This window comes from Salvelinus alpinus, chromosome 2, assembly GCF_045679555.1.
Source record: "Salvelinus alpinus chromosome 2, SLU_Salpinus.1, whole genome shotgun sequence".
NCBI classification, from domain to species: domain Eukaryota; kingdom Metazoa; phylum Chordata; class Actinopteri; order Salmoniformes; family Salmonidae; genus Salvelinus; species Salvelinus alpinus.
This window is the reverse complement of record NC_092087.1, coordinates 8,494,799-8,514,094: the sequence shown is the minus strand read 5'-3', so window position 1 is coordinate 8,514,094 and position 19,296 is coordinate 8,494,799. Positions and strand designations below refer to the sequence as shown.

At 49.2% G+C, this 19,296-nt stretch overlaps 1 protein-coding gene across 1 annotated transcript in view; it reads left to right on the top strand.

Annotated features, from left to right (window-relative positions):
* The first annotated feature begins 413 nt into the window (after window positions 1-413).
* LOC139553379 (SWI/SNF-related matrix-associated actin-dependent regulator of chromatin subfamily D member 1) overlaps window positions 414-19,296 on the top strand; it is a 49,858-nt gene continuing 30,975 nt past the window's right edge. The window contains exon 1 of the mRNA XM_071365655.1: window positions 414-677. Within this exon, the coding sequence (XP_071221756.1) occupies window positions 492-677 (186 nt within the window). The 5' untranslated portion in view covers window positions 414-491. The remainder of the gene's footprint in view (window positions 678-19,296) is intronic.

The following is a 19,296-nucleotide window of genomic DNA, read 5'->3' as shown; positions in this document are numbered from 1 at the left end:
ACCACATGAGATGACATGTTTGTCAAATATGTGTATCCGTGTGTATGTTTACCGTTTAAAAATAGGATTTCTTTACCCTCTCAATACAGTAGAGATACTAGAAATACAATAATATTAACATTTTAACCTGTTTTACCTGTTTGAAGGTTAATAAATATCCCAGTCAGTTCAGGTCAACACCTGGCATGCCTGGTGCTTACTATAACCTGTGCCAATTGTAAAGGTCCAGACTCCAGAGACCCCTTGGCAGAGACATCGTAGTATGCCCCGAGAAAGGTTTTACTTGCATTTGGTTGCTTTCATTTTGAGAGACTGCTTTTATGTAGAATGTAAAATGTAGAATGTAAAATCTATACCACAATAAGGGCTGGTTGTATTGAAATTAAACACCAGAGGTCGTTGTTGTTAAAAGAATCGCTCCGCTACTCCTCTCTTCTCGCGAGTCGCGATAGTTCCATTCCACTATCCGGCGACGGAGATACCCAGAAGAGATGGCGGCCAGAGGTAGTTTTCAATCAGCTCCAACGGGAGGTGGTGGCGGGGGAATGGGACCCGGACCCCCGGTGCAAGGTGGAGGACCAGGCATGGGACCTGGAACTCCTGGAGGAAGGATGGGACCCTCATCGGGCGCACAGAACCACCTCTATCGCTCTCCGATGCCTGGGCCTGGATACCCGGTGAGCAACGACTTAACGGCTAACGTTACGTTAGCTAGCTGCAAGCTAGAACAAAGCCTTTGTCAAAGCGGTAGCTAGCCTATGCTAACAGTATCTAGTTAGCGATGTGGGCCCTTACTGGTAAAGGCCCCCTAATTTACTGATTGTCGTTGATTGATTGTTTTGTGGCTATTCCCAGTGGCATGGTTGTGCATAATTAGCTAGCTAACTACACTGTCGATGACTACCTAGTATGATGAGCTGTTCTCTCCGCAAGTGGCACAGTAGCTAGCTAGCCCATTTGCTAGTTGTTTGGCGCTTGTTTGCTTGCTAGCTACACAGATAACATTAAGCTTGCAAAGTTACGTTAGTTTGAATGAAAAGTGGGTGGTGTGTGGGTCTCTACCGCACCTGCTGTCTCGACCTCTGCTCTGTGTCGGCTATGAAAAGCGAACTTACATTTACTCCTGAGGTGACCTGTTGCACATTTTATAACCACTGATTCATATTTCATAGCTTAAAGTAACCGAAAGATCGCAGGTTCGAATCCCCGAGCTGACAAGGTGAAAAATGTCGATGTGCCCTTGAGCAAGACACTTAATCATAATTGCTCCTGTAAATCACTCTGGATAAAAGCGTCTGCTAAATGACTTAAATGTAATGAAGGTCTAAACATCTTGGAAGAACGATCTGGTCTTAATAACCATGCACTCTTCTTTTCAGTAGCGGTGCGTGAGTCAAGTCACTGGACAAGCCAAGCCAGTAAAAAAGCCATATTACAATGATAATTGCATCGTTTGCTCATTTGTTCATAGGCCACCGTGAGATTACAATAAGGCAGTGACAACAAAAATACAAGTCACACAGCGGCGGAATAAATTCAACTTCACATAAGTTTGTTTCATCACAAAACCTGGAGAGCAACATCTGTCTGGTGAAGTCCACAAAGCAAATATTGCATGTTAACAGTTACATGACCTGGAACATGGTCCAACAAGTTAATGTTTGACAGTTGTACTAAACAACTACTGATTTAGAGCCACAGAGTTTCCGCAAGTCAGCACAAAGGCAACGATAGTATTGCCTCCTTTATTCCAATACTCTGTTATTCCAGCACCATTTCAACTTAAACATTCACATCAAATCAACAAGGCTATATATGCTTAGTTTAATACACTGAAAACAAACTTAAAGATATCAGAGACAATTTAGTCCAATCAATGTTACTAAATATCATTTTTATTTTTTTATTTCACCTTTATTTAACCAGGTAGGCAAGTTGAGAACAAGTTCTCATTTACAATTGCGACCTGGCCAAGATAAAGCATAGCAGTTCGACACATACAACAACACAGAGTTACACATGGAGAAAAACAAACATACAGTCAATAATACAGTAGGAAAATAAATCGATATACAATGTGAGCAAATGAGGTGATAAGGGAAGGAAAAGGCACAAAAAGGGCCATGGTGGTGAAGTAAATACAATATAGCAAATAAAACACTGGAGTGGTAGATTTGCAGTGGAAGAATGTGCAAAGTAGAGAGAGAAATAATGGGGCTGTCCATGGTACTGATTTCAGTCTGTGTGCCCAAGTAAAACAACATTTTTGGCGATTCACCCTACTTGTAGACTAGTTGAATGACAATGCTGTCCTCAACTCTTTCATGTTGGCAAAACGGTCCACAGCTCTTGTCAGCTTTTAGTTGTTTTCATAGGCTACCTAGCTAAAATGCTTGCTCGCCTAACTTCCTCACAATGGGAAACGATGAACCAGCTAAGTTGGCGATATTGAGTCCTTTCATCTTTCCCTCCAATGGGAATCTATGCTGCTGGCTATACGTTCGTATCCCCTGTGGACTGGTTCTTTCCCGTCCAATGGGAATCTATGCTGCTGGCTATACGTTCGTATCCCCTGTGGACCGGTTCTTTCCCTCCAATGGGAATCTATGCTGCTGGCTATACGTTCGTATCCCCTGTGGACCGGTTCTTTCCCTCCAATGGGAATCTATGCTGCTGGCTATACGTTCGTATCCCCTGTGGACCGGTTCTTTCCCGTCCAATGGGAATCTGTGCTGCTGGCTATACGTTCGTATCGCCTGTGGACCGGTTCTTTCCCTCCAATGGGAATCTGTGCTGCTGGCTATACGTTCGTATCCCCTGTGGACCGGTTCTTTCCCTCCAATGGGAATCTATGCTGCTGGCTATACGTTCGTATCCCCTGTGGACCGGTTCTTTCCCTCCAATGGGAATCTATGCTGCTGGCTATACGTTCGTATCCCCTGTGGACCGGTTCTTTCCCTCCAATGGGAATCTGTGCTGCTGGCTATACGTTCGTATCCCCTGTGGAACGGTTCTTACATAAAACAGTCTCCATTCAGGCTGCAAATGCATCGATTTCTTGATTTTCATGGTGACAAGATGGAAATGATGCGTAACTTCTTTATGAAACGATATTCTCCACCATAATAGAGGGGCTAAATGCTAGTCCCAGATGTTGCGTTCAGCCAATCAGGTTGCAGCAGTCTGTTTACCCTTGGTCTGAATGTAATGTCAGGAAGTAGCATTAGCCACCATAGCATGGTGGAACAGGGTGCTGCATAAAGAAAGAAAGCATATTTCCCCACCAAATCGACGCCTTTGCAGCCTGAATGGAGAAAGTTTAATCTACAAACAGGTCCACGGGGGATACAAGTGTATAGCCAGCTGCATAGATTCCCTTTGGAGGGTAAGATCTTTTGATGGCGCCGGACGGGATGGCTGCCGTCTTATCGGCTCTTAACCAACCGTGCTATTTTGTTTGTCTTTTCGGTATGTTCGTAACTTGTTTTGTACATAATGTTGCTGCTACCGTCTCTTATGACCGAAAAGAGCTTCTGTACATCAGAACTGGGATTACTAACATCAAACTGGACGAGGAGTTCTTCTTCAATGAGTCAGACGCGAGGGATACACTACAGACACCAGACCAGGCCCAGATCCCCGTGATTCGCTGGAAAAGGAAACGTGGGTTTCGCGGAAAGAGATCAGGATGCCTTGCTAGCTAATGTTCAATCGCTTGAAAATAAATGGGATGAACTGAAAGCATGTATATCCTACAAATGGGACATTAAAAACTGTAATATCGGGCCTCCCGGGTGGCGCAGTGGTCTAGGACACTGCATCGCAGCGCTAGCTGCGCCACCAGAGTCTCTGGGTTCGCGCCCAGGCTCTGTCGCAGCCGGCAGTGACCGGGAGGTCCGTGGGGCGACGCACAATTGGCCTAGCGTCGTCCGGGTTAGGGAGTGTTTGGCCGGTAGGGATATCCTTGTCTCATCGCGCTCCAGCGACTCCTGTGGCGGGCCGGGCGCAGTGCGCGCTAACCGAGGGGGCCAGGTGCACGGTGTTTTTTCCGAAACATTGGTGCGGCTGGCTTCCGGGTTGGAGGCGCGCTGTGTTAAGAAGCAGTGCGGCTTGGTTGGGTTGTGCTTCGGAGGACGCATGACTTTCGACCTTCGTCTCTCCCGAGCCCGTACGGGAGTTGTAGTGATGAGACAAGATAGTAATTACTAGCGATTGGATACCACGAAAATTGGGGAGAAAAGGGGGTAAAAAAAATAAAAATAAAAATAATATCTTATGTTTCACCGAGTTGTGGCTGAACGACGACATTAATAACATACAGCTGGCAGGTTATACACTCTATCGGCAGGACAGAACAGCAGCCTCTGGTAAGACACGGGCAGGGGCCTATGCATTTATGTAAACAGCTGGTGCACGATATCTAAGGAAGTCTCGAGGTTTTGTTCGCCTGAGGTAGAGTATCTCATGATAAGCTGTAGACCACACTATCTACCTAGAGAGTCTTCATCTGTGTTTTTCGTAGCTGTCTACATACCACCACAGACCGATGCTGGCACTAAAACCGCACTCGAGCTGTAGTCCGCCATAAGCAAACCGGAAAACGCTCATCCAGAGGCGGCGCTCCTAGTGGCCGGGGACTTTAATGCAGAGAAACTTTAAATCAGTTTTACCTCATTTCTATCAGCATGTTAAATGTGCAACCAGAGGGGAAAAAATTCTAGACCACCTTTACTCCACACACCGAGACGTGTACAAAGCTCTCCCTCGCCCTCCATTTGTAAATCTGACCATAACTCTATCCTCCTGATTTCTGCTTACAAGCAAAAATTAAGCACCAGTGACTCTGTCTATAAAAAAAGTGGTCAGATGAAGCAGGTGCAAAACTACAGGACTGTTTTGCTAGCACAGACTGGAATATGTTCCGGGATTCTTCCGATGGCATTGAGGAGTACACCACATCAGTCACTGGCTTTATCAATAAGTGCAATGAGGACGTCGTCCCCACAGTGACTGTATGTACATACCCCAACCAGAAGCCATGGATTACAGGCAACATCCGCACTGGGCTAAAGGGTAAAGCTGCCACTTTCAAGGTAAGGGACTCTAACCCGGAAGCTTATAAGAAATCCCAATATGCCCTCCGACGAACCATCAAACAGGCAAAGCATCAATACAGGACTAAGATCGAATAGTACTACACCGGCTCCGACACTCGTCGGATGTGGCAGGGCTTGCAAACTATTACAGACTACAAAGGGAAGCACAGCTGAGAGCTGCCCAGTGACACGAGCTAAATAACTTCTATGCTCTCTTCGAGGCAAGTAACACTGAAACATGCATGAGTGCATCAGCTGTTCCAGACGACTGTTTGATCACGCTCTCTGCAGCCGATGTAAGACCTTTAAACAGGTCAACATTCACAAGGCCGCTGGGCCAGACGGATTACCAGGACGTGTACTCCGAGCATGTGCTGACCAACTGGCAAGTGTCTTCAATTACATTTTCAACCTCTCCCTGTCTGAGTCTGTAATAACATGTTTCAAGCAGACCACCATAGTCCCTGTGCCCAAGAACACTAAGGTAACCTGCCTAAATGACTACCGACCCGTAGCACAGACGTCTGTAGCCATGAAATGCTTTGAAAGGCTGGTCATGGCTCACATCAATACCATTATCCCAGAAACCCTAGACCCACTCCAATTTGCATACCGCACCAACAGATCCACAGACGATGCAATCTCTATTGCTCTCCACACTGCCCTTTCCCACCTGGACAAAAGGAACACCTATGTGAGAATGCTATTCATTGACTACAGCTCAGCGTTCAACACCATAGGGCTCTCAAAGCTCATCACTAAGCCAAGGACCCTGGGACTAAACACCTCCCTCTGCAACTGGTTCCTGGATTTCCTGGCGGGCCATCCCCAGGTGGTAAGGGTAGGTAACACATCCGCCACACTGATCCTCAACACTGGGGCCCCTCGGGTGCGTGCTCAGTCCCCTCCTGTACTCCCTGTTCACTCATGACTGCACGGCCAGGCACGACTCCAACACCATCATTAAGTTTGCTGCTGACACAAGTGGTATGCCTGATCACCGACAATGATGAGACAGCCTATAGGGAGGAGGTCCGAGACCTGACTGTGTGGTGCAAGTGTAACAGTTTAACTTTAAACAGTCCCCTCGCCCCGACACGGGCGCGAACCAGGGACCCTCTGCACACATCAACAACTGACACCCACAAAGCGTCGTTACCCATCGCTCCACAAAAGCCGCTGGAATATGCTGCTGGCTATACGTTCGATGCAACACTACATCTAGGTTTCAGAGCAAGTGACGTAACTGATTGAAACGCTACTAGCGCGTACCCGCTAACTAGCTAGCCATTTCACATCCGTTACACTCACCCCCCTTTCAACCTCCTCCTTTTCCGCAGCAACCAGTGATCCGGGTCAACAGCATCAATGTAACAGTTCAACTTTAGTACGTCCCCTCGCCCCGACACGGGCGCGAACCAGGGACCCTCTGCACACATCAAGAACTGACACCCACGAAGCGTCGTTACCCATCGCTCCACAAAAGCCGCGGCCCTTGCAGAGCAAGGGGCAACACTACATCTAGGTTTCAGAGCAAGTGACGTAACTGATTGAAACGCTACTAGCGCGTACCCGCTAACTAGCTAGCCATTTCACATCCGTTACACAAGGACAACAACCTCTCCCTCAACGTTATCAAGACAAAGGAGATGATTGTGGACTACAGGAAAAGGAGGGCCAAGCACGCCCCCATTCTCATCGACGGGGCTGTAGTGGAGCAGGTTGAGAGCTTCAAGTTCCTTGGCGTCCACATCATCAACAAACTAACATGGTCCAAACACACTAAGACAGTCGTGAAGAGGGCATGACAAAACCTAATCCCCCTCAGGAGACTGAAAAGATGTTCCATGGGTCCTGAGATCCTCAAAAGATTTGACAACTGCACCATCGAGGGCATCCTGACGGCAACTGCTCGGCCGCCGACCGTGAGGCACTACAGAGGGTAGTGCGCATGGCCGAGTAGATCACCGGGGCCAAGCTTCCTGCCATCCAGGATCTCTATACCAGGTAGCCACCCTAGTCATAGACTGTTCTCTCTGCTACCGCACGGCAAGCGGTACCGGAGCTCCATGTCTAGGTCCAAGAGGCTTCTAAACAGCTTCTACCCCCCAAGCCATAAGACTCCTGAACAGCTAATCAAATGGCTACCCATACTTTTGTATTGCCTCCCCATCATTACCCCCTGTATATAGCCTCCACATTGACTCTGTACTGTAACACCCTGTATATAGCCTCCACATTGACTCTGTACCGTAACACCCTGTATATAGCCTCCACATTGACTCTGTACCGTAACCCCCTGTATATAGGCCCCGCTATTGTTATTTACTTCTGCTCTTTAATGATTTGTTATTCTTACCTCTTTCTCTGTATTTTCTCAGCTACATTGTTGGTTAAGGGCTTGTAAGTAAGCATTTCACTGTATTTCATATGTATTCGGCACATGTGACATAAGATTTGACGAAACAACTCGATACCATCTGCCGGCCTTTGACCTCTCCAGATAAGTGATAACTATGTTTTCATTACTGGGTGTTACAGGTTTGTTTATACAAAATGCCTCCATAGAGGTTTCAACTAGTCTGCTGTTTGTGACAGTCTTTGTTCTTGATTCAGGAGAAAAGGTATCTTTATAAATGTCTGTCCAGTTGCAGGTGGTTTTACAAAAACCAGAGGACTCAAAACTATTAAATCCATGTTTTGTATCATGTGAGAAATGCCGAGGCAAACTGGCGATGCAGAGACCCCATCATATGTTAACCCAAAAGGTTTTTTTTCACAGCTTGTCGTCAGGTGAACGATAATGGCAAAGGGAAGTAATAAACATTTTGAATAGATTTGCTAGATCATTTTTCATTATTTTGACCATTTTGACATTATAATTGGAAGAGGAAGTACAAACCATAACAGCCTATTAGCTAGAAAAACTCTGATTTTTGTTCAAAGCAGCAGTTTAGCTGGTTAAACAAAAGTGAGCCAAAAATGAATGTCCAAGTCAAGAAGGATAACCAGCGGCTCTTGCCGTGGCCCGTACCCGCAGGTGCGATACTCCTGTTTAGTGTAATGAGCTCCAATGAGTGCAATTTGCTCAATATTAGGAGTTGCAAAATAGTTGACATCATTAAAAAATATATTATCCTCTTTCTACTGTTATTTAAAATGTGTTTTCTGTTGTTGCTAGCGATATTCATAAAACATTGAAATAAACATTTTTTTTAAAATCGTGGACGCCCGGTTGGATATCCCTGGTGTAGATCTTTGTTTTTATCATGCTGTGACACAGTGTCATCTACTTCTACACGTGGTGGTGTCGCATAGAAACGATTAGTTCCTGCTAAGACGCTAGGGGACGCTAGACGTGCGGCAGCTAAGATGGCGAGGAACGTCCTTGACCGGTACAAAACAGTTTTAATATCATTCTGAGTTTACTCTGGTTGTTGTAGAACCACCTACAACTAGAGACGGACATTTTTATAAAATGTATTTTCCCCCAAATCGAGAACGCAGATAGTATCGCCAAGAGCAGGTTAGTTGAAACAGGGTAGCTTTTTCAATAAGCTAACCTGTAACGCCCAGTAATGGATACATAATAATCACACATCTGGTGCACAATCTGTAGCAATTTTGGAACAGGCCTTACCACACACTGGGTACTTTGGGAGAGTGATAAGAACATGGCGGTCATGATCAGTTGCAGTAGCTGATGGCATCAAATGGGTTTCAACATTAGCTGCTGTGAAAACCATTGGAATGAGGCAGCTGTATAACGTTAGCCGTAGCAGGAGATTTTGTCGACTAAACCTTTTTTTCTTCATTCTTGACATAGAAGTCACTGATGTCTTCTAAACTCTCAAGGCTAGCTGCAGAGGGAACGTTTGATTTAAAAAAAAATCTGTTAAATTTAAATGTTTGCCCCGTGAAGTAATCCAACAATGTATACTTTCTCTCATTGGTTGAGACGTGTGGGTGTGATACACTTGAGTGAGACTCAGAAATCATTGATCGCTTTGAAAGACACTCACCTGTCTCGATGAGAAATAGACAAAATGGCGAACATATACATCGTTGGATTACTTCATGGAGCAAAACGGTGACTTCCAAATCGAGAATTTTAAGAAAGTATCGGCTTAGCAAAGGTTGGTCGGGAAAAAAGAATCTCCTGCTACGACTATACAGCTGTTTGATATCAATGGTTATCACAGCTAATGATGCCAACCGTTTGATGCCGGCAGCTACAGTTGCAGATGAGAGGGGTTATTTCTGGCAGAGCAAAATGTGTTTGGGGCTTTAGTAAGATAAAAAATACAGAAGTACTGCTAGGTAAATGTTTGGGGGGGGGGTCAGTATGTGGTCATTCAATTTGACACAGTGTACACATTCACCCATTTTTATTGTTGTTGTTATTACAACAATTCAACTGAAAAGCATTTCTCAGTGAAAGGATGTTCTGGGTCTACTCTTCTCTCGTGTCCTTGACTACGTGGAACACAAACGGCAACCTCAGCGACAGCAGCATCCTTCATAGTCACTCAGCCACACATTCTGTTAGCCTTAGAAGCACTCTCCAATTGTTCTGTAGAAAACCAAGGTTGCACAGAGATGTGGTGAATGGAGTGAAAAAATGATTTCTAGAAATTAATGGATTTTGTTGCATTCTTCAGTCGCCTCACACACACACACAGTAATGGCCACGTTTTACAAATGTCGTGTGGGCAGTTTATTAGTGAAAAGATACATCCACCTTGATTTGTCCTCGTATGTTAACTCCAATGTCCTTCTACCTTGAACACAACGGGTAAGAGGTTTTTTAAACAAAATGACGATAAAGAAATAATTTTGAAGCAAGCTTTTCAGTGGCTAGTTCTCTTCCAGCTATCCTTTTTTAAATGTTTTATTAATTCACAAACCTCTGCTTTAGAACTTGTTCTGTCTACGTGACTCATTGAAATCACTATGGTGACGAATGTGAGAATACGTTCTCTGCTGTGGATGAAAGCTAAGGAATAAATAGAAGACACCAGATGGTCGTTTTTTCAGCAGAGGCTGAAGGCCGGGTGCAGGGTCATGAGATTCCAAACACTGACTACCTGGACTTGTCCAATAAGAAATGCTCATTTTCATATATTTTTTTTACATTTCAAAATGTTTTGTTACGTCATAGCATAATGAACACGACCCAGGTGTGTTGTGATCTGCAGACAGTGTGAGGCTGTAGCTTGCATTACAGGAGAGAACAGGAGAGGGCAGAGTGCATCAGCGTTGATGACAACCAAACACAGCACAGCCCTCCCCCGAAGGCTGTCGGAGAGGGAGAGAGAGGGGTGTGCCTCTTGCTTTAGCCTCGCTGGTCTGTTCTATTGGAGGGGGCTCGTGATCCGTTTATTCTTCAGCCTGCTACTGTCGCTACAACTTCTATAAGCACTCATGCATTCAGAAACACGAAGTCGCCTGTTTGAGTTCCTAGCGCATGGATTGGTGAGTGATGTGGAGGGGGGGGTTTTCATTGTACACCTGCAAGTAGTGCCTGTTTCCGTAACCATTGTTTGGTATGATTTTTAAGTGTGAATTTGGTATAATGTTTACATGTTATAAATTAATCTATACCCCTATATATATATTAGGAAATATGTGCATTGTATGGGGTACTAGATGCATTCGATTTGTTTTTTAAAACTTTGATGCAAACTGCACATTTTTAAGATGGTTGTGAGGGGAAATTGTTTTGTGAATGCAAAATAAGGTGGCCTTTATTCAATACAAGGTTGTTTTTAATTCAATCTGTTGTGTTGGCTGGTGCTGATGTTTGTTGTCCTTCAATGATCGTTCAATTGACTTCCGATCTATAACAAAGCACCCCCTGCATGTATTTCAACACATTGATTTTTATCCACTTGTTGCTGCTTACCAATGTTTTCTATTTATAAATGTCTTATGGTTATTCTTAAATAACGGCGATGATTTTAATCTAATTTTCACGCCATTGAAACATCCTCTATCCAGAGAATCAGCCTAGTGGTTAGAGCGTTGAGCCAGTAACCGAAAGGTTGCTAGATCGAATCCCCGAGCTGACAAGGTAAAAATCTGTCGTTCTGCCCCTGAACAAGGCAGTTAACCCACTGTTCCTAGGCCGTCATTGTAAATAAGAATTTGTTCTTAACTTACTTGCCTAGTTAAATAAAATAAAAGATCGGGGGATTATGGTGGAGACCTCAAAACAATCTGAACTCGAGGGGCCGCAGTTGCTCGCGGTTCTACATTACCCCCCCCCCCCCCCCCACTGCGAGCAAAACATTTTAGTGGCCCCTCTTACATATATATATATATATATATATTCCTTCCGTTTTATAGTTAGTTTCGTGCAATTGTACACATTTTGCTATGCAGTTTATAGAAAATGTTGTTTAAAGCATGTTTGCTGCAATTCTACACATTTTGCCATGGGGTGGAGAGGAGATTTAGCAATTTTGAATATATCTGAGTGAGACCATGATTGCGTTTATAAATCTGGTAATTCGACCATGATTGCTAAGTTCAGATAGTTGAGTGACTGACATAAAAGAGAGAAGATGCTGATGTACGACCACATTTTGAAATTGCACCTTGGTGTATTGTGTTTTAACTCGCAACAGTAAGTTGTGAATGGTTTGTCAGGGGCTGGGGCATTGTTAGTACGATTCCTTCCACTACCGTCCTCACCTAGCCACATCCTTGACCCTGACTGTGGAACAGAACACATCCGTTCTAGAACACATTCTGTACGCTACGTCAGGAGAATACAACCTTGCTCTGTTTTGTGTAAGGCAGCAATAACACCTGCAAGGAGAAATATAATATACCTGTAGATGATGGAAAAATAAGCCATTTTGTTTCTCACATCTCAACCATCCATAGCAACTTCATCTTCTCTCCCACAATAAAAAACATTTTCTTTACTTCTCCCTTTGCCTCTTGTCCTACATTTCATCTCTTTAATCCTATTTTCTCCTACCATCAAACGCCATCCATCTTTTCCTCTCCTCTCTTCCAGACTCTAACCCCTCCCCTGTCTCTTTTCGCCTCTCTTCCAGACTCTAACCCCTCCCCTGTCTCTTTAGGCCTCTCTTCCAGACTCTAACCCCTCCCCGTCTCTTTACGCCTCTCTTCGACTCTAACCCCTCCCCCGTCTCTTTACGCCTCTCTTCCAGACTCTAACCCCTCCCCCGTCCCTTTACGCCTCTCTTCCGGACTCTAACCCCTCCCCCGTCCCTTTACGCCTCTCTTCCAGACTCTAACCCCTCCCCCGTCTCTTTACGCCTCTCTTCCAGACTCTAACCCCTCCCCCGTCTCTTTACGCCTCTCTTCCAGACTCTAACCCCTCCCCCGTCCCTTTACGCCTCTCTTCCGGACTCTAACCCCTCCCCCGTCCCTTTACGCCTCTCTTCCAGACTCTAACCCCTCCCCCGTCTCTTTACGCCTCTCTTCCAGACTCTAACCCCTTCCCGTCTCTTTACGCCTCTCTTCCAGACTCTAACCCCTCCCCTGTCTCTGTTCGCCTCTCTTCCAGACTCTAAACCCTCCCCCGTCTCTTTACGCCTCTCTTCCAGACTCTAACCCCTCCCCTGTCTCTTTACGCCTCTCTTCCAGACTCTAACCCCTCCCCTGTCTCTTTACGCCTCTCTTCCAGACTCTAACCCCTCCCCTGTCTCTTTACGCCTCTCTTCCAGACTCTAACCCCTCCCCCATCTCTTTAGGCCTCTCTTCCAGACTCTAACCCCTCCCCCGTCTCTTTACGCCTCTCTTCCAGACTCTAACCCCTCCCTGTCTCTTTACGCCTCTCTTCCAGACTCTAACCCCTCCCCCGTCTCTTTACGCCTCTCTTCCAGACTCTAACCCCTCCCCGTCTCTTTACGCCTCTCTTCCAGACTCTAACCCCTCCCCGTCTCTTTACGCCTCTCTTCCAGACTCTAACCCCTCCCCGTCTCTTTACGCCTCTCTTCCAGACTCTAACCCCTCCCCCGTCTCTTTACGCCTCTCTTCCAGACTCTAACCCCTCCCCTTCTCTTTACGCCTCTCTTCCAGACTCTAACCCCTCCCCCGTCCCTTTACGCCTCTCTTCCAGACTCTAACCCCTCCCCGTCTCTTTACGCCTCTCTTCCAGACTCTAACCCCCCCCCCGTCTCTTTTCGCCTCTTCCAGACTCTAACCCCTCCCCGTCTCTTTACGCCTCTCTTCCAGACTCTAACCCCTCCCCTGTCTCTTTTCGCCTCTCTTCCAGACTCTAACCCCTCCCCTGTCTCTTTTCGCCTCTCTTCCAGACTCTAACCCCTCCCCTGTCTCTTTTCGCCTCTCTTCCAGACTCTAACCCCTCCCCTGTCTCTTTACGCCTCTCTTCCAGACTCTAACCCCTCCCCTGTCTCTTTACGCCTCTCTTCCAGACTCTAACCTCTCCCCTGTCTCTTTACGCCTCTCTTCCAGACTCTAACCCCTCCCCTGTCTCTTTTCGCCTCTCTTCCAGACTCTAACCCCTCCCCTGTCTCTTTACGCCTCTCTTCCAGACTCTAACCCCTCCCCTGTCTCTTTACGCCTCTCTTCCAGACTCTAACCCCTCCCCGTCTCTTTACGCCTCTCTTCCAGACTCTAACCCCTCCCCGTCTCTTTACGCCTCTCTTCCAGACTCTAACCCCTCCCCGTCTCTTTACGCCTCTCTTCCAGACTCTAACCCCTCCCCCGTCTCTTTACGCCTCTCTTCCAGACTCTAACCCCTCCCCTTCTCTTTACGCCTCTCTTCCAGACTCTAACCCCTCCCCCGTCCCTTTACGCCTCTCTTCCAGACTCTAACCCCTCCCCGTCTCTTTACGCCTCTCTTCCAGACTCTAACCCCCCCCCCCCCCGTCTCTTTTCGCCTCTTCCAGACTCTAACCCCTCCCCGTCTCTTTACGCCTCTCTTCCAGACTCTAACCCCTCCCCTGTCTCTTTTCGCCTCTCTTCCAGACTCTAACCCCTCCCCTGTCTCTTTTCGCCTCTCTTCCAGACTCTAACCCCTCCCCTGTCTCTTTTCGCCTCTCTTCCAGACTCTAACCCCTCCCCTGTCTCTTTACGCCTCTCTTCCAGACTCTAACCCCTCCCCTGTCTCTTTACGCCTCTCTTCCAGACTCTAACCTCTCCCCTGTCTCTTTACGCCTCTCTTCCAGACTCTAACCCCTCCCCTGTCTCTTTTCGCCTCTCTTCCAGACTCTAACCCCTCCCCTGTCTCTTTACGCCTCTCTTCCAGACTCTAACCCCTCCCCTGTCTCTTTTCGCCTCTCTTCCAGACTCTAACCCCTCCCCTGTCTCTTTTCGCCTCTCTTCCAGACTCTAACCCCTCCCCTGTCTCTTTACGCCTCTCTTCCAGACTCTAACCCCTCCCCTGTCTCTTTACGCCTCTCTTCCAGACTCTAACCCCTCCCCTGTCTCTTTTCGCCTCTCTTCCAGACTCTAACCCCTCCCCTGTCTCTTTTCGCCTCTCTTCCAGACTCTAACCCCTCCCCCGTCTCTTTACGCCTCTCTTCCAGACTCTAACCCCTCCCCCGTCTCTTTACGCCTCTCTTCCAGACTCTAACCCCTCCCCTGTCTCTTTACGCCTCTCTTCCAGACTCTAACCCCTCCCCTGTCTCTTTACGCCTCTCTTCCAGACTCTAACCCCTCCCCCGTCTCTTTACGCCTCTCTTCCAGACTCTAACCCCTCCCCCGTCTCTTTTCGCCTCTCTTCCAGACTCTAACCCCTCCCCCGTCTCTTTTCGCCTCTCTTCCAGACTCTAACCCCTCCCCCGTCTCTTTTCGCCTCTCTTCCAGACTCTAACCCCTCCCCCGTCTCTTTTCGCCTCTCTTCCAGACTCTAACCCCTCCCCCGTCCCTTTACGCCTCTCTTCCAGACTCTAACCCCTCCCCCGTCCCTTTACGCCTCTCTTCCAGACTCTAACCCCTCCCCCGTCCCTTTACGCCTCTCTTCCAGACTCTAACCCCTCCCCCGTCCCTTTACGCCTCTCTTCCAGACTCTAACCCCTCCCCCGTCCCTTTACGCCTCTCTTCCAGACTCTAACCCCTCCCCCGTCCCTTTACGCCTCTCTTCCAGACTCTAACCCCTCCCCCGTCCCTTTACGCCTCTCTTCCAGACTCTAACCCCTCCCCCGTCCCTTTACGCCTCTCTTCCAGACTCTAACCCCTCCCCCGTCCCTTTACGCCTCTCTTCCAGACTCTAACCCCTCCCCCGTCCCTTTACGCCTCTCTTCCAGACTCTAACCCCTCCCCCGTCCCTTTACGCCTCTCTTCCAGACTCTAACCCCTCCCCCGTCCCTTTACGCCTCTCTTCCAGACTCTAACCCCTCCCCCGTCCCTTTACGCCTCTCTTCCAGACTCTAACCCCTCCCCGTCTCTTTACGCCTCTCTTCCAGACTCTAACCCCTCCCCTGTCTCTTTTCGCCTCTCTTCCAGACTCTAACCCCTCCCCCGTCTCTTTACGCCTCTCTTCCAGACTCTAACCCCTCCCCCGTCCCTTTACGCCTCTCTTCCAGACTCTAACCCCTCCCCTGTCTCTTTACGCCTCTCTTCCAGACTCTAACCCCTCCCCTGTCTCTTTACGCCTCTCTTCCAGACTCTAACCTCTCCCCTGTCTCTTTACGCCTCTCTTCCAGACTCTAACCCCTCCCCTGTCTCTTTTCGCCTCTCTTCCAGACTCTAACCCCTCCCCTGTCTCTTTACGCCTCTCTTCCAGACTCTAACCCCTCCCCGTCTCTTTACGCCTCTCTTCCAGACTCTAACCCCTCCCCGTCTCTTTACGCCTCTCTTCCAGACTCTAACCCCTCCCCGTCTCTTTACGCCTCTCTTCCAGACTCTAACCCCTCCCCCGTCTCTTTACGCCTCTCTTCCAGACTCTAACCCCTCCCCTTCTCTTTACGCCTCTCTTCCAGACTCTAACCCCTCCCCCGTCCCTTTACGCCTCTCTTCCAGACTCTAACCCCTCCCCGTCTCTTTACGCCTCTCTTCCAGACTCTAACCCCCCCCCCCCCCCGTCTCTTTTCGCCTCTTCCAGACTCTAACCCCTCCCCTGTCTCTTTTCGCCTCTCTTCCAGACTCTAACCCCTCCCCCGTCTCTTTACGCCTCTCTTCCAGACTCTAACCCCTCCCCCGTCCCTTTACGCCTCTCTTCCAGACTCTAACCCCTCCCCTGTCTCTTTACGCCTCTCTTCCAGACTCTAACCCCTCCCCTGTCTCTTTACGCCTCTCTTCCAGACTCTAACCTCTCCCCTGTCTCTTTACGCCTCTCTTCCAGACTCTAACCCCTCCCCTGTCTCTTTTCGCCTCTCTTCCAGACTCTAACCCCTCCCCTGTCTCTTTACGCCTCTCTTCCAGACTCTAACCCCTCCCCGTCTCTTTACGCCTCTCTTCCAGACTCTAACCCCTCCCCGTCTCTTTACGCCTCTCTTCCAGACTCTAACCCCTCCCCGTCTCTTTACGCCTCTCTTCCAGACTCTAACCCCTCCCCCGTCTCTTTACGCCTCTCTTCCAGACTCTAACCCCTCCCCTTCTCTTTACGCCTCTCTTCCAGACTCTAACCCCTCCCCCGTCCCTTTACGCCTCTCTTCCAGACTCTAACCCCTCCCCGTCTCTTTACGCCTCTCTTCCAGACTCTAACCCCCCCCCCCCCGTCTCTTTTCGCCTCTTCCAGACTCTAACCCCTCCCCGTCTCTTTACGCCTCTCTTCCAGACTCTAACCCCTCCCCTGTCTCTTTTCGCCTCTCTTCCAGACTCTAACCCCTCCCCTGTCTCTTTTCGCCTCTCTTCCAGACTCTAACCCCTCCCCTGTCTCTTTTCGCCTCTCTTCCAGACTCTAACCCCTCCCCTGTCTCTTTACGCCTCTCTTCCAGACTCTAACCCCTCCCCTGTCTCTTTACGCCTCTCTTCCAGACTCTAACCTCTCCCCTGTCTCTTTACGCCTCTCTTCCAGACTCTAACCCCTCCCCTGTCTCTTTTCGCCTCTCTTCCAGACTCTAACCCCTCCCCTGTCTCTTTACGCCTCTCTTCCAGACTCTAACCCCTCCCCTGTCTCTTTTCGCCTCTCTTCCAGACTCTAACCCCTCCCCTGTCTCTTTTCGCCTCTCTTCCAGACTCTAACCCCTCCCCTGTCTCTTTACGCCTCTCTTCCAGACTCTAACCCCTCCCCTGTCTCTTTTCGCCTCTCTTCCAGACTCTAACCCCTCCCCTGTCTCTTTTCGCCTCTCTTCCAGACTCTAACCCCTCCCCCGTCTCTTTACGCCTCTCTTCCAGACTCTAACCCCTCCCCCGTCTCTTTACGCCTCTCTTCCAGACTCTAACCCCTCCCCTGTCTCTTTACGCCTCTCTTCCAGACTCTAACCCCTCCCCTGTCTCTTTACGCCTCTCTTCCAGACTCTAACCCCTCCCCCGTCTCTTTACGCCTCTCTTCCAGACTCTAACCCCTCCCCCGTCTCTTTTCGCCTCTCTTCCAGACTCTAACCCCTCCCCCGTCTCTTTTCGCCTCTCTTCCAGACTCTAACCCCTCCCCCGTCTCTTTTCGCCTCTCTTCCAGACTCTAACCCCTCCCCCGTCTCTTTTCGCCTCTCTTCCAGACTCTAACCCCTCCCCCGTCCCTTTACGCCTCTCTTCCAGACTCTAACCCCTCCCCCGTCCCTTTACGCCTCTCTTCCAGACTCTAACCCCTCCCCCGTCCCTTTACGCCTCTCTTCCAGACTCTAACCCCTCCCCCGTCCCTTTACGCCTCTCTTCCAGACTCTAACCCCTCCCCCGTCCCTTTACGCCTCTCTTCCAGACTCTAACCCCTCCCCCGTCCCTTTACGCCTCTCTTCCAGACTCTAACCCCTCCCCCGTCCCTTTACGCCTCTCTTCCAGACTCTAACCCCTCCCCCGTCCCTTTACGCCTCTCTTCCAGACTCTAACCCCTCCCCCGTCCCTTTACGCCTCTCTTCCAGACTCTAACCCCTCCCCCGTCCCTTTACGCCTCTCTTCCAGACTCTAACCCCTCCCCCGTCCCTTTACGCCTCTCTTCCAGACTCTAACCCCTCCCCCGTCCCTTTACGCCTCTCTTCCAGACTCTAACCCCTCCCCGTCTCTTTACGCCTCTCTTCCAGACTCTAACCCCTCCCCTGTCTCTTTACGCCTCTCTTCCAGACTCTAACCCCTCCCCCGTCTCTTTTCGCCTCTCTTCCAGACTCTAACCCCTCCCCCGTCTCTTTACGCCTCTCTTCCAGACTCTAACCCCTCCCCCGTCCCTTTACGCCTCTCTTCCAGACTCTAACCCCTCCCCTGTCTCTTTACGCCTCTCTTCCAGACTCTAACCCCTCCCCAGTCTCTTTACGCCTCTCTTCCAGACTCTAACCCCTCCCCCGTCCCTTTACGCCTCTCTTCCAGACTCTAACCCCTCCCCTGTCTCTTTACGCCTCTCTTCCAGACTCTAACCCCTCCCCAGTCTCTTTACGCCTCTCTTCCAGACTCTAACCCCTCCCCGTCCCTTTACGCCTCTCTTCCAGACTCTAACCCCTCCCCCGTCCCTTTACGCCTCTCTTCCAGACTCTAACCCCTCCCCCGTCCCTTTACGCCTCTCTTCCAGACTCTAACCCCTCCCAGTCTCTTTACGCCTCTCTTCCAGACTCTAACCCCTCCCCCGTCCCTTTACGCCTCTCTTCCAGACTCTAACCCCTCCCCCGTCCCTTTACGCCTCTCTTCCAGACTCTAACCCCTCCCCCGTCTCTTTACGCCTCTCTTCCAGACTCTAACCCCTCCCCTTCTCTTTACGCCTCTCTTCCAGACTCTAACCCCTCCCCTTCTCTTTACGCCTCTCTTCCAGACTCTAACCCCTCCCCCGTCCCTTTACGCCTCTCTTCCAGACTCTAACCCCTCCCCGTCTCTTTACGCCTCTCTTCCAGACTCTAACCCCCCCCCCCCCCGTCTCTTTTCGCCTCTTCCAGACTCTAACCCCTCCCCGTCTCTTTACGCCTCTCTTCCAGACTCTAACCCCTCCCCTGTCTCTTTTCGCCTCTCTTCCAGACTCTAACCCCTCCCCTGTCTCTTTTCGCCTCTCTTCCAGACTCTAACCCCTCCCCTGTCTCTTTTCGCCTCTCTTCCAGACTCTAACCCCTCCCCTGTCTCTTTACGCCTCTCTTCCAGACTCTAACCCCTCCCCTGTCTCTTTACGCCTCTCTTCCAGACT